Here is a 14,271-nt window from a genome sequence, read left to right as displayed (position 1 = left end):
TCACCTTGTCACCTTGCTCCCCTTTGAACCCCTTCTTTCCCTGTAGGTACAAATAAATAACTGCCTCTGAATTCTTTCGGCATAGATCCTTTCAAATAATCACCCTCAATTAAACAGGTTTTTATCTAGTTAGACTGGATTTCTATAAATTTGAAGGTAAAACATGCAGAAACTCAATGCATGTTATGCAACAGGAGATAATGATGAAATGCAAACCCGAGGTCCGATGATTCCTTGGATGCCCTGCTCGCCAAGATCACCCTTTAAAGTAATTCACAAATTACAAATGTTTTATTTTAATTTAAACATTTCAAATTCTGAGGGTTCAAATGTTTCTTTCATGTCTGTTACCTTTGGGCCAACTGGTCCAGTAAAGCCAATATTTCCCTGTAAAACAATAGGGATTTCATATTAAGGCTGTGGACACTGAACAAAAACCTTTTAATTTCAGAACCATGACACATTTTATATTCTTTACCTTCTCTCCCTTCTCTCCCAGAGGACCCTGAATACCTTGTATGCCAATTCCTTCCACACCCTGGAAAAAAATAAATATTTATAAAGCTAGTTACTCAGTCGCATTATCATATTTTTTTAGTAGACTGGTTGAAAATGTGTCATTTCCTTTATCAAGCAAACATTTACCTTCTCCCCTTTCTGACCTGACAATCCTGGCACCCCATCAATGCCAATGGGACCTGGCAAACCTGCAATACCCTACAGCAGTTTGAATGTGTGTGTGTGTGTGTGTGTGTGTGTGTGTGTGTGTGTGTGTGTGTGTGTGTGTGTGTGTGTGTGTGTGTGTGTGTGTGTGTGTGTGTGTGTGTGTGTGTGTGTGTGTGTGTGTGTGTGTGTGTGTGTGTGTGGGTGTGGGTGTGTGTGTGTGTGTGTGTGTGTGTGTCATCAGATTTTGTGTGTTAGCGACGGCGAGCGAGAAACAGAGAGAGAAAACACTTTCAGAAGGAAATTCAGAATGATCTTAAAATGTAGATATGCAATGTCTTATACCACTTCTAATCATTTTATCAACAACACACTTACATCTCTTCCCAACTCTCCTTTGTCTCCTTTCACTCCCTGTTTCCCACGTAAACCCTTTCGAAAATAATGGAAGTGTTATCAGATGGAAATTAAACAAATAACTTTTCATACCTGGTAACATCTGATTCTGAGGCAGTAAATGTGGGTGATGTTTATGATTCATGAAATGAATGCTGTTATTTAAGTATTCTAGTGCAACCTTTTAATAAGGATAGTACGGGGATGAATAACAGCATCATACTTACTTTCTCTCCCGGCTCACCAGAATCTCCCTACAAAGAGCGGACAGCAACTGCGATTAGACATTTTGTGACACTCTATACAGAGTATTGATAGCTAATGCACCTGCAGAATTCCAACTTTATTGAGTATTTTCACGGTTGAATGCAGTTATTGTAAATCACTTTGGATAAAGGCATCAGCTAAACTAAATGTAATGTTATGTAAGGTAATGAACACTGTAGGTGGGTCTGACATTACAAGATGTAATATGATACTTAAAACATTTTGGAATCATCATGATGAAGATACAGGTTATATTGTGGTAGTGTTCACAGTTTGCACATTGTGCAGCTTTTCTTTTTACTTTGAATTTTGAAGCTGATCCACATTACCTTGATAGATATTCCTGGTGACCCCGTTGGTCCGGGCTGGCCAGGACGGCCAGGAGATCCATTGATCCCTGGTATACCAGAAGACCCCTGGGGACCCTACGACATGCAGTGAATAATATGTAAGTTCCCCTTAACTTCAGTGTGGTAAAACTCCAAAACATTGTTTTTTGAGCACTCACCGAAGATCCTGGCTCTCCTTTCCTTCCAGGAACGTAATTTGAGTCTGCGCCTGCGATGACATAACCGGGCACTCCCTAATAGAAACACACACAAAGGGAATAAGCAACCAATCAGTTCCATCCTGTGTTGTTGTTGAAGCACCTGAATCATTTTGCACAAGTTTATACATCCAGCAGACGACTGTGTCATGATCTCAAGTCTCAGCAGAAAGCAATCAGTCTAAATCAAATGCACATGTTAGACTTACTCTCTCTCCTCTCTGTCCCTTTGGACCAGTGGTTCCAGGTAGACCCTGTTATGGAAAGAAACACGAAAAAGTGATCATTGGACATTCATACAAATAATATTGAACAGTTCATTATTTTGTATTTTGTATACCAATGTCAAGTAATCATTTTTCACCCGTTTTAATAGAAATCAAATCATTTGTATAGCATATTCATAAATCTGCTGTTAAATTAAAGTGGACCTATCATGCTATATTTGAAACATATATGTTTAGGGCCATACCTATATAAAACATGTCTGTGACGTTTTTTTTTCAAAATACCAAACAGATCATGCATTTTAGCCATGCCTCATTTCGCTCTATTTGCTCTTTTCCAGCCCTGTTTTTGCAAGGGCTGATTCTGCTTTTGTGGCAGACTACAGCGCCACTTACAGGCCTGGCATATGTACTACAGCGTCTCCAGTGCTTTTGAGCGGTCTCTCATTCCCCTGATAGGTGGAGGGTTGCCCATATAGGTGGAGCACCCCTTTTCTGACGTCAGAAAAATTCAAAATAATAATCAGCTCTGTTGCAGCCCCATTTTTAGAGATTTGGGTATGGAGGAAAAGAGAGAGGGTTGTGTTTTCTGACACTTGGTGAGTTCCCTGACACACCGGGGACACATATTCATGTGTAAAAGACGTACAAAAGTGCATTTAGCATGATCGGTCCCCTTTAAGTTAAGTTCCAGGTCTCCATCCAAAGGCAGGACATCAAAGTTGTAAAATCGGATTTTTAGCCAGCAGACCCTGCTGGCTAAAAACAACACTAATTTCGTCTCATAAATGTATTTTTCATATCGGTCTTACCAGATCACCTGATATCCCCTGAGCTCCCTGAAAAAAGGAAAAATATAATTTTCAGACTGCCATTGAGATAAATAAAATAGATTTTAAAATTGTTTTTTTTATTTTTCTGAATTAGGTTACCCGTTGGCCGGCAGAACCGGGTGGTCCAGTTCTCCCTGGTCGTCCTGGCAACCCAGGTATACCATCTGTTCCTGAAAGCCCCTGTCAAATTCAAGTTTTCATGGCAGGGTTATAAGAAAGGATGCAGTCAAAATGAAAGAGTAATTTAAACCATATTTTAATATTGTTGACATACATTCATGCTTCATATATAATAAAATGTATAATAGACAAAGCAACAAGACAGCTGATGGGATTTGACAATAAATGATGAGAATTATGGTACAGTGTATTGTTGTGTGTTTTGTTTGTTTGTAGCCTTTATTTAACCAGGTGAAAAACCCATTGAGATCAACGATCTCTTTTTCAAGGGAGACCTGCAGCACATTGGTTACACATAAAAACAACAGATAACAAAAAGGACATCAATACAACATAATTACAGGGGTATACATTAACAACCTATTCACAATGACAGATATCTAATAACATTTCATCTATCCAAGCTTTAACATGATGCAAGGGAACCAAAATGCTCAGTTTAAAAAAAAATTGCATAGTGTTCCAAGCTAGAGGAGCAGCACACATATTTGTGTGTCTAAGTTGATTCTTACCCTCTCTCCCATCTCTCCTTTGGTAGAAGTGAAAGGATCAAACTGTCCCGGGCTTTGCCTAAATCTCTACACAACAACACAAAGACTGCAAGTTATTCTCAAGGTTAATAATCAAGAAAATAGATTAAATAAAAAGCAATACGGGTATATTAGGACAGAGGGTACAATGGATAGAGAATTTAAACGTCCAAGGTGCAGCAAAGTATTATCACTCAACAGATACCACAAAGTAGAAAAGAAAACTTGATAATACATACCAGACCTCCGAGACCAGAACCATCTCCCTGAAAGAATGAGAGAAGGAAAATAAATAACACTTACTTTGCGGGCCTTTCTAAATCAATTTAAAGGTAAACACATTTTTACTCACCCGTTCACCTTTCTGGCCCTGGATAAAAAAGAAAATGATATGATCAATAGTTATTAAATAATCATGAGAAGAGGTAATGTATCATCCATTGTTAACACGAGAAGCTCAGATCAAATGTGCACCTATCAGTAAATATAAAACCAGATTGCAAATTAAATAAAATCAGATTGTTCTGCTGTTTATAGTTTTTGAACAAAATGCAATACCAATATCTACGTGTATTTATATTTTCTTGTCGTTATTTGTACCCTCTCAAACATTTGATTGAGTATGATAATGATTACAACATTGATTTTGAAAGTGAGGACCAACCTTCATACACTGGGAGGAACAGGGACCCTGAGGCTTAAGCAGCTCCTCTGGGTCTTCAGTCGGGGTGTCCAACTGAGCAGACTGAAAACAGACACAAGGAAATAGGAATTCATTACTGACTGGTCAAATATTTCATGACGAAATCGACATAATATAGAATGAATTGGTAGAGATGGCTGCGTAACATCATCCAAAGCTCAAGTCAAGACCATTAAAGTGTTCCTACAGAGTCTGTTGTGAGTCAATTAAAAAACTGATTACATGGGTGTAATGTAATAAGTTGTCACCATGCATGCATGACCAACTCCAGAGGGGGTTGAGAACCTCTCCTACACACAACCCGGTATCACGGCAAGACGTAAACATGTGACGATTTACCATGCTGGGAGACGTGAAGATGTCACGATTTCGTCCCTTCAAACGTGACAGTTACACGGTATTGTTAACATGGCCCAACCAGTGGAGATATACCCGGAAATGCCAAGCAAATGCTACCCCGACGGTCGGTTGATATTGTCAATATTAATATAATAATGATTTATTTTTTAATAGTCACACTCGATTTCGCCGATTTTCTTGTTGCCCCAGCTGGTCGACACCTATTTTAGCAGAAACAAAGGCTACATTAATGTATTAAATCGATGCTAATCCATGTGTGTGAATGTGGAATTAACGGACATGACGTTGTGCGATTGCGTTGCCAGGCAACAGCTTCGGTTCATGTTCATTTACAATCTCTTCAACTAGAACCGTGGTTATATTTAAAAACATTTTAGAAGGCCTCACGAAATACTTTAATGTAAATTTAAATTTAAATGTGAAGGAATGTGTGTATAACAAAATTAGTGCTGTCAAAATTATCGCGTTAACGGCGGTAATTAATTTTTTGAATTAATTGCGTTAAAATATTTAACGCATTTAACGCATGTGCAGAATGGCCCGCCCCATACGTGCCACCAGTGGCAGCGCCAGGGTATGGCTGGGGTAGGCTACACCCATACCAAGAAATGGCTTAGCCCCACCATGAAAAATGATGTTAAAGTAAGCCAAATAAAGTCTGCCAACTCGCGCGGAGTAAATTGCACAGACAGCAGTTAGTAAGATTGATTTCAGGAGCCATGGTTTTGAAAACTTTTGTCACGTAGTGATCGTCTTATCAATAGAACATCTTTGATAACGGCGTGGTGTTGTTGCAGGAAGTCCCGACGCAGAATACTCTTGCTGTAGTACAGGGCAGAGCCATATAATAGTAATAATATGGCTCTGGTACAGGGGTGCACATAACTGGTACGCAGGTTATGTGCGTAGTCTGAAATGCGTACCGTCACTTGTGTCACAAAGCGCATTTGCGTACCGACGTACTTGTGACGCTTTTCCAGAAGGCGGTTAGATCACCGGACGACAGAGTCGGTCTCCGTGTGCACAGACAGGGCTGCTGTTAACGTCGGTCTGTACAACGGAACTGTGCCAAAACTACGCCAACCGGCTGCGGAGGGAGACTCCCCCCTTCACTGGAGAACTGCGCTAAAACAGCTGATCACAACGTTCACACTCTGTGGTCACAAGTACTCCACTAGCCCCCCCCCTGTCGACTTTCCTGAAGTACTCCCCCGTTGATAGAAATCAACACGTAATGAATTAAGACCCCACGGTTTGATGATTGATAGGTGTGTGGGTTGTCTTTCATTTTGACATGCAGAAAAATGTTATAATAAACATAGATACTGTGTGTTAAATTGATATATCCGCCTTCTTTCATTTATCTTTCCATTCCCACAACAATATACATAAATAAATGGCATATTTTGGACATAGTTCGAATGGTGATTAATCATGATTAATTAATTTTTAAACTGTGATTAATCTGATTAAAAATGTTAATCGTTTGACAGCCCTAAACAAAATACATCCGTCATTAAGAATACTGGAAACAGACGTAGGCAAGATCCTCAGCTCGGTGATTCGATGGTTTAGCCGCAATGCACGTTGGGAAATGGTGTTAATGCGATGTGAAATCCGAAAACATTTTTTAAAAATAAAATAATACTTTATTCCGAGTGTGCTTGCTTTTGTCTTTGAAAGTCATCACATAACGGTATTGTAATACACGGTTCGGCTGCATTAAATATTACATATCTGCCGTTGTTCTCTATTTATAGAGCCCTGATGAGAAGACTTCTAGACAAACAGGAAGAACTGCCGCCAAAACTGAAAACGTGACGTGGATCATAAGCGATCAGCAATTAAACAACATCTTACATTTCTTTTCACACAAAACGTCTCCTTGTAGTATCAACACTAATTTGGCTGACTTTCATATTTGATCCAATTGGTAGATTATATTTACACCATAACGGTGCATGCATACCTCTTTCTGACTCGTTCCAATTGCTGCCTCCAAATTCTGCTGCAGAAACTCTCCTCTCTACTCTCTCATCCTCTCTGGACTCTCTCTGTCCTCTCACATCTCGGCAGGCTCGTCAGTCCCCTCCTGCTCCCTGGCTAAATGATGCACTGCGTGCTAATAGAACCGTCCTTCGGGCAGCAGAGCGGAAATGGTGGAAATCCAAACACCGTGACGACCTCCTAACCTATCAGGCTCTCCTCTCCTCTTTCTCTGCTCCGATCTCTCAGGCAAAAAGCACTTTCTTTCAAGATAAGATCCAATCTTCCTATTCCAATCCCAAAAAACTATTTCCCATCTTCTCCTCCCTCCTGGACCCCCCCAAAGCCCCTTCCCCCTCCTCCCTTCTGTCAAGCGACTTTGTTAACCACTTTGAAAAAAAGGTTGATGATATTCGCTCTTCTTTTTCTGACTCACCTCTACTCACCGCTGGGTCACCAGACCCTCCTTCCACCCACACACTGACCTCCTTTTCCCCTCTCTCTCCAAGTGAGGTTCTTACCCTCATTACCTCTGCCCGCCCTACCACCTGTCCTCTGGACCCTATCCCTTCAAACCTCCTTCAGACTATCGCTCCTGATATTCCAAACAGTCTCAAGGAGGCAAGAGTAAACCCTCAACTAAAGAAACCCACTCTCAACCCGTCTGATGTTATAAACTACAGGCCTGTCTCTCTCCTCCCGTTCTTGTCTAAAACACTTGAACGCGCTGTCTTTAGACAACTCTCCTGCTATCTCCATCAGAACAACCTTCTGGATCCGCACCAGTCTGGTTTCAAGGCAGGTCACTCCACAGAAACTGCCCTCCTTGCTGTCACTGAGGAACTGCACACTGCTAAAGCAGCCTCCCTCTCCTCTGTCATCATCCTTTTGGACCTGTCTGCTGCATTCGACACGGTGAATCATCAGATCCTCCTTCGCACTCTCCAAGAACTTGGAGTTTCAGGCTCTGGACTTTCCCTCCTCACCTCATACCTCGAAGACCGCACCTACAGGGTAACTTGGAGAGGGTCCAAGTCCGACCCTTGTCAATTAACTACAGGGGTCCCTCAGGGTTCTGTTCTTGGTCCCCTCCTCTTCTCCTTGTACACAAACTCGCTCGGATCTGTCATTAGCCCGCATGGTTTTTCATACCACTGCTACGCTGACGACACCCAATTAATTCTGTCCTTTCCCCGCTCAGAGACCCAGGTCATCGCACGCATCTCTGCTTGTCTAGCTGACATCTCTCAGTGGATGTCTGCTCACCACCTCAAGCTCAACCTTGACAAGACTGAACTGCTTTTCCTTCCGGGAAAAGATTGTCCCACTCTTGACCTAACAATCAACATTGGCACCTCTGTTGTTTCCCCGACTCAGACTGCAAAGAATCTGGGTGTGACCCTAGATAACAACCTGTCCTTCACTGCAAACATCGCTGCTACAACCCGCTGCTGCAGATACACACTTTATAACATCAGAAGGATGCGTCCCCAGCTGACCCAGAAAGCTACGCAGGTTCTGGTCCAGGCTCTCGTCATCTCACGCCTAGACTACTGCATCTCCCTCCTGGCTGGTCTACCTGCATGTGCCATCCGACCTCTGCAGCTCATCCAGAATGCAGCTGCTCGTCTGGTCTTCAACCTTCCTAAATTCTCCCACACCACGCCGCTCCTCCGCTCCCTTCACTGGCTTCCAATAACTGCTAGAATCCACTTCAAGACAATGGTACTTGCGTACCATGCTACGAATGGATCTGGCCCTTCCTACATCCAGGACATGGTTAAACCGTACACCCCAGCACGTGCACTCCGCTCTGCATCAACCAAACGGCTCACTGCGCCATCGCTGCGAAGGGGACCCAAGTTCCCATCAGCAAAAACACGTGGGTTTGCTATCCTGGCTCCAAAATGGTGGAATGAGCTCCCCATTGACATCAGGACAGCAGATAGCTTACACACCTTCCGGCGCAGACTGAAAACTCATCTCTTTCGACTCCACTTCGAGCAATAGAACTATTAACAAAGCACTTATATACTAATAAAGGGCTGGCTTATCGAAAGCCAGTTGAGTAGCACTTGAAATGTTTTTGCTCTATGAAACCTGATATACTTATATGATTCTGTTTTCTTCAAGTTTGTATTTTGTTGGTCGAACGCACTTATTGTAAGTCGCTTTGGATAAAAGCGTCAGCTAAATGCAATGTAATGTAATGTAAGATGTTGTTTAATTGCTGATATATTTATGATCCACGTCACGTTTTCAGTTTTGGCGGCAGTTCTTCCTGTTTGTCTAGAAGTCTTCTCATCAGGGCTCTATAATTAGAGAACTACGGCAGATATGTGATATTTAATGCAGCCGAACCGTGTATTACAATGCCGTTATGTGATGATCTCCAAAGAGAAAAGCAAGCAAACTCGGAATAAAGTATTATTTTATTTTTAAAAAATGTTTTCGGATTTCACATCGCATTAACACCATTTCCCAACGTGCATTGCGGCTAAACCATCGAATCACCGAGCTGAGGATCTTGCCTACGTCTGTTTCCGGTATTCTTAATGACGGATGTATTTTGTTATACACACATTCCTTCACATTTAAATTTAAATTTACATTAAAGTATTTCGTGAGGCCTTCTAAAATGTTTTTAAATATAACTACGGTTCTAGTTGAAGAGATTGTAAATTAACATGAACCAAAGCTGTTGCCTGGCAACGCAATCGCACAACGTCACGTCCGTTAACACACACATGGATTAACATCGATTTAATACATTAATGTAGCCTTTGTTTCTGCTAAAAGAGGTGTGGACCAGCTGGGGCAACAAGGAAATCGGCGAAATCGAGTGTGACTATTAAAAAATAAATCATTATTATATTAATATTGACAATAACAACCGACCGTCGGGGTAGCATTTGCTTGGCATTTCCGGGTATATCTCCACTGGTTGGGCCATGTTAACAATACCGTGTAACTGTCACGTTTGAAGGGATGAAGCAGCATGGTAAATCGTCACATGTTCACGTCTTGCCGTGATACCAGGTTGCCTACACATGTTCCATTCATTTTACATGTGCCACTTTAGTAAATGAGTATCACCTTAAACACATTTTGGCCAATTGTAGAGTTTGGCTTCATTGCACGCATGAATAAAACTAAGCGTACAATGAAAGAATGGAAATAATGATAAAGGCAACATTTTAGTTTTTTCATGTCTTGCCTCATCATTCAGTTTGAACTCGGAGAGAAGTTCCTCACTACACATGATATTGATGAATTCTCTCTCTATGGAGGGGAAGTCGTCAAAGGTCGGTGAGTAGAAGATATTTTTGTAGCTGGTGGGAGCTGCTATCTTATTCAGCTCCTCCATGTCTGCATTAGAAACTCCAACTGCCAGGACACTGACACCTAGAGAGACACAAAGTAAGAACATGACATTTTCTATGATTTCAACCTGGTTTACAATGTTTTGTTACAGTAAAAATGATTAGCATCACATTTATGGAGGATGTACAACACGTTAACTGACCTAGAGCACGTGCAATTCTTGAGGGTGGCACCACATTATCCTGAGCCCTGCCATCCGTAATCAGAACCAGAACATGGGCCACATCCTGTCTCATCCCCAAGGACTCCTGGAACAGTTCCTGCAGGACGTAACTGATGCCTTTTCCTGAGGGTACACACAAGTATTAAGAGCAAATTAGGAAACTTTTGGAAGAATATTTACTATGATAAGTGCTGGTAGATTAGTTATACTTGTCTGAACAGCACTGTTTTTTTATAGCATCTTTTATAAAACATGACAGATGTCTGAGAAAAAAAAATATCTCAATATAAACAGATAAACAAGTTGTGTTATAACTACCAAAAGTACAAACTATAAAATAAAATAAAACCAAATAAGAAACAAAAACATTTTAAAACATGATGATAATACAATAAATCATACAATAAATCATTTAAACCATTATTTATGTAAATTTCAATAATCGAAAGCAAGGCTCAATAGGTAGGTTGTTAGCTTTCATAAACAGCAATGACTAATTCTAATTAATAAGGTAATTACATTTACGTATTTTTTTTATTCAATTATAAAATTGTAATTCTTAAGTTAATTGAACTCTCAGGGTTCCCAACTCTACAAGAGTTTGACACAAAATTGGTCCTCACTTTTAATTGCTGATACCTAAAATATTCATCTCTGCAATATTAATTGGAACACATACGTCAGCAGTCATTATAACTACTCCTATATGGAAGCAGGACCATCAACACCAGCATGGCAGCTGGTGACATGACATCAAGCGCAGGACAGAAATAGAGTTATAGGAATAAGAAGCTGCGTTCAGATGACAGGCGTGCAAAGTAGTGTGCACATTTGTGTGAGTGTCACTAACCTGTTTTAGTGTTGCCCCCTCCATACCGCAGCCCTCTGAGCGCCCTGAGCACAGAGTTCCTGTCTTTGAAGTCATTTAGGCGGAATTCTATTCGAGGCTCATCACTGTAATGAACCACAGCTATCTGAAGGAAAAAACATAAAATCATTATAACAAAATCTAAATTGAATGAGGTCTGACTTCAAGATGTAAGTGTAAAGTAAATAAAAAACACAACTCCTCTCACATACTACTTTACATATTGAGAAAAAACATAATTTGCATTCTTACGAAGCAGGCACATATTCCTTGGCTTCTACTCTTTACTTGCCATGTTGCATTGTGCCTTGTTGATCATTTCGGAAATGTATTTCAACCCACTTGATGAAAACATTTGCACATTATGGTTTTGCTGATGGTGCTATTTTGTACCAGAGACTCACTATAACACATTGCTAACTTGCATCATCTATCTATCATCATTTAAAATCATGGCAATCCAGTCTGTAATTAACCTGCAACACTCAAAAACATACAGTCAAAGGTTCATACCATAGTGAAGCCAGAACAAGGTGAAATAAAGGAAGTATTTACTGAGGGACCAACCTGTGTGCCCTGAGGGCCCATGATAGGGAAGTAGGTAGCCACCCGGAAAATGAAGTCTTTCATCTTGATAAAGTTGTTAGCGCCGATGCTGGAGGACTCATCCACCAAGAATACTATGTCTGCTTTGGCTTTACCACAGGCTGATAAAACACAAAATGATGAGATCTTACACGATGTGAACATTTACAAACTGTATACACACTTTATCATTTTAGTCCTGCTCACGAATATACAACTTAAGCAATATCTTTGTATGAATAAAGCATACTTGGTCTTGGTGGACCTGTTGTCTCTGCATGGAGTGTGGTTAAATGATGGAGGGGGACTTCTGATTTGGCCTCAGTGACTCTTGGCTGACCTGGAGGTTTCTTGGGGGTAATGGGTTTAGTCGGTGGTACAGCGATGGGGTGCCGGGTGGTCCTGCTGGCAGTGCGAGCAACTGTAGTGTCGCTGATGGAGGCAGTCGTGATGCGGGGGTGGGCTGTGGCTGGCAGAGCCTGGACTATTACAGCCGGAGGATCCTCTCCCACTGAGATGAACAGGGACACAACATCACTGATACAAAAATGTATCAAAATAATTGTTAGAAATGTGATCATACTCTTCTGTTCCATAAAAGTGTCATTTAACTTTAACAACTGATACTTAACTGAGTAGAGAAAAATATAAACATACATTTAGTGTAAGTATATCCTGTGGAATCAATACAGTATTGTAGCAAACAGAAAGAGGTTTATGGATTATGCAGAGTTTAACAAACCATTGAAATGATGTCTTACATATTTTATGATACACAGTGCTTATAGGGCCCTCGACTTCTCCATACAAAGGTCTGATGGTAAAAATATAGGTTCTTCCATAGAACAAGTGATTGATCTTATAGGAGTTGAAACCAGGGCCCAGGGTCTCTGTTTTAGTCTCCAACACTGTGAAGACAAAAACAAGTCTGTTCATTTAGTTTCCAGGAATAGGAATATTGCCTCCCTAGTTAAATGTATTTTAGTCAAAAGGAGCATAAATTACAAATATCATATTTTTATTACAATAGAGACCACTCATGTAAAAAAAAAGTGAGCTTATATAAGTCTGCATGTATAATAAAGCAGGACTATTAGTTTCGAAAATGTTTTTCTTTATATGTCCCTTTTTAACAAAAGAGTACTTAGGCGGAGACTCAATACACATTGCAATAACATGTGCCATACTAAATGTCCACTTTAAACCTTGGACCTTCAAAACACATAATTATACAGAAAAGGGATTCATATAGTTCTTGGAATGTATTCAAACGATAGAATTGACAAACTGTTAAACAAAGCAGTGCTTATCACAGGGCTCAATTCACAATGCAATAACATTTAGACAGTACGGAATAAACCTGTTTTGGTTAACCCTGATGCTAAATTAAGTGGAAAACTTTGTCTGACCTGAGATGTGTCTCCAGGAGAGAAGGTATCCAGAGACCTCAGCCACATGTGTCCAGTTTAGCACAGTGCTGCTGTCTGTAGTGTTCAGAGCAGCAAAGCCATTCACTTTTGGAAGATCCACTGAAACAGAAAAACAAATGAAACATCAATAACAGAAAAAATCAGGACAGTCAAAAAATATTTTCAACTCATAGGGATAGTTGTCAGGCAAGTGGACACATAGTCTAGAATAAATAATGACACTTGCAAGCAAGCAATTTCTCAGTATATCCCCTGAAAACAACAACCTCAACAAACCTCAAAGTTGGAGTGAAAACTGTGGCGGTTTATACTTTTGACACATAAATACTATCATTTTGGGTTTGGTATTGTTACCAATCCCTGAAATCTCTGACTGAGAGCACATGTCATTCTGTTCCACACTGGTTTAGGTAGGCGGGACTCACAGGTGCGTGCAGTGAGCAGGACTGGGCTGCCCTCCCTGCGGCCCACCATGGAGGATACCTGGATCTTGTAAGCTGCGCTTGCCCGGAGATTGCCGATGTTGAAAGTGGTGGAAGAAGCAGATACCACATGGGACTTCTCATCACCCCCTAGAGCAGGAAATAATAAAAGCCAACATGTGGATATAATGAGAGTGTAAAACAATACTGTTGTGTGCTCAATTATAGTTAAAACCCTATTGCAATCAGCCACAGGAGTTCAAATGGTGATATTTCAGCTGTTACCAATAATTACTAATTATGCAAATTAGTTTTGATTGTAAAAGGATGCAATTATTCGAGCAATGTTTTATATATCCAGCAAATAAAATGTAATATTTTGTTATTTGCCAGAGATGTCTTTTTTGGAAATCCAGCTTAAATAAGTCAGTAAGTCTCACAGTATGTGGGTATCAGGGTGTAAGACTGTAAGCACATGGTTGACTGTTATGTTCTTACCCATGAAGGGGGTCCAGGAGATTTTGTACCCAGATGCCCCCTGTGTTTTTTTCCAGGACAGAGTAAAGGCGTTGACTCCAATGTCCACAACCTTCACCTCCCTCACTGCCTGGATTTGCTGTGAGTCTGAGACAGCAGCTGAGTAAAAACATCAATAACCATGTTCAAAATAATCAAAACAAACATCACATGTACCTCATTATTTCCAAATCATGAAGCATGAGGTAAA

General features: G+C 40.6%; 1 protein-coding gene across 1 annotated transcript in view; it reads right to left on the bottom strand.

The window, feature by feature from the left end:
• The window catches only part of col7a1l (collagen type VII alpha 1-like), a 67,011-nt gene that overhangs the window by 28,059 nt on the left and 24,681 nt on the right, over positions 1–14,271 (bottom strand). Inside the window, exons 16-40 of the mRNA XM_071201848.1 lie at positions 14,043–14,180; positions 13,548–13,694; positions 13,102–13,221; positions 12,454–12,600; positions 11,943–12,203; positions 11,675–11,814; positions 11,090–11,213; positions 10,219–10,362; positions 9,910–10,097; positions 4,308–4,388; positions 3,996–4,013; positions 3,883–3,909; positions 3,626–3,691; positions 3,033–3,113; positions 2,913–2,939; positions 2,083–2,127; positions 1,835–1,909; positions 1,656–1,751; positions 1,287–1,313; positions 1,042–1,095; positions 646–717; positions 479–538; positions 352–387; positions 217–261; positions 5–40 (exon numbers count right to left, since the gene is read on the bottom strand). Of these exons, the coding sequence (XP_071057949.1) occupies positions 5–40; positions 217–261; positions 352–387; positions 479–538; positions 646–717; positions 1,042–1,095; positions 1,287–1,313; positions 1,656–1,751; positions 1,835–1,909; positions 2,083–2,127; positions 2,913–2,939; positions 3,033–3,113; positions 3,626–3,691; positions 3,883–3,909; positions 3,996–4,013; positions 4,308–4,388; positions 9,910–10,097; positions 10,219–10,362; positions 11,090–11,213; positions 11,675–11,814; positions 11,943–12,203; positions 12,454–12,600; positions 13,102–13,221; positions 13,548–13,694; positions 14,043–14,180 (2,255 nt within the window). The remainder of the gene's footprint in view (positions 1–4; positions 41–216; positions 262–351; positions 388–478; positions 539–645; positions 718–1,041; positions 1,096–1,286; positions 1,314–1,655; positions 1,752–1,834; positions 1,910–2,082; positions 2,128–2,912; positions 2,940–3,032; positions 3,114–3,625; positions 3,692–3,882; positions 3,910–3,995; positions 4,014–4,307; positions 4,389–9,909; positions 10,098–10,218; positions 10,363–11,089; positions 11,214–11,674; positions 11,815–11,942; positions 12,204–12,453; positions 12,601–13,101; positions 13,222–13,547; positions 13,695–14,042; positions 14,181–14,271) is intronic.

Source organism: Pseudochaenichthys georgianus, chromosome 23 (genome assembly GCF_902827115.2).
Source record: "Pseudochaenichthys georgianus chromosome 23, fPseGeo1.2, whole genome shotgun sequence".
NCBI classification, from domain to species: Eukaryota; Metazoa; Chordata; class Actinopteri; order Perciformes; family Channichthyidae; genus Pseudochaenichthys; species Pseudochaenichthys georgianus.
The sequence above is the reverse complement of the archived record's forward strand: the minus strand, read 5'-3'. Positions and strand labels throughout refer to the sequence as shown.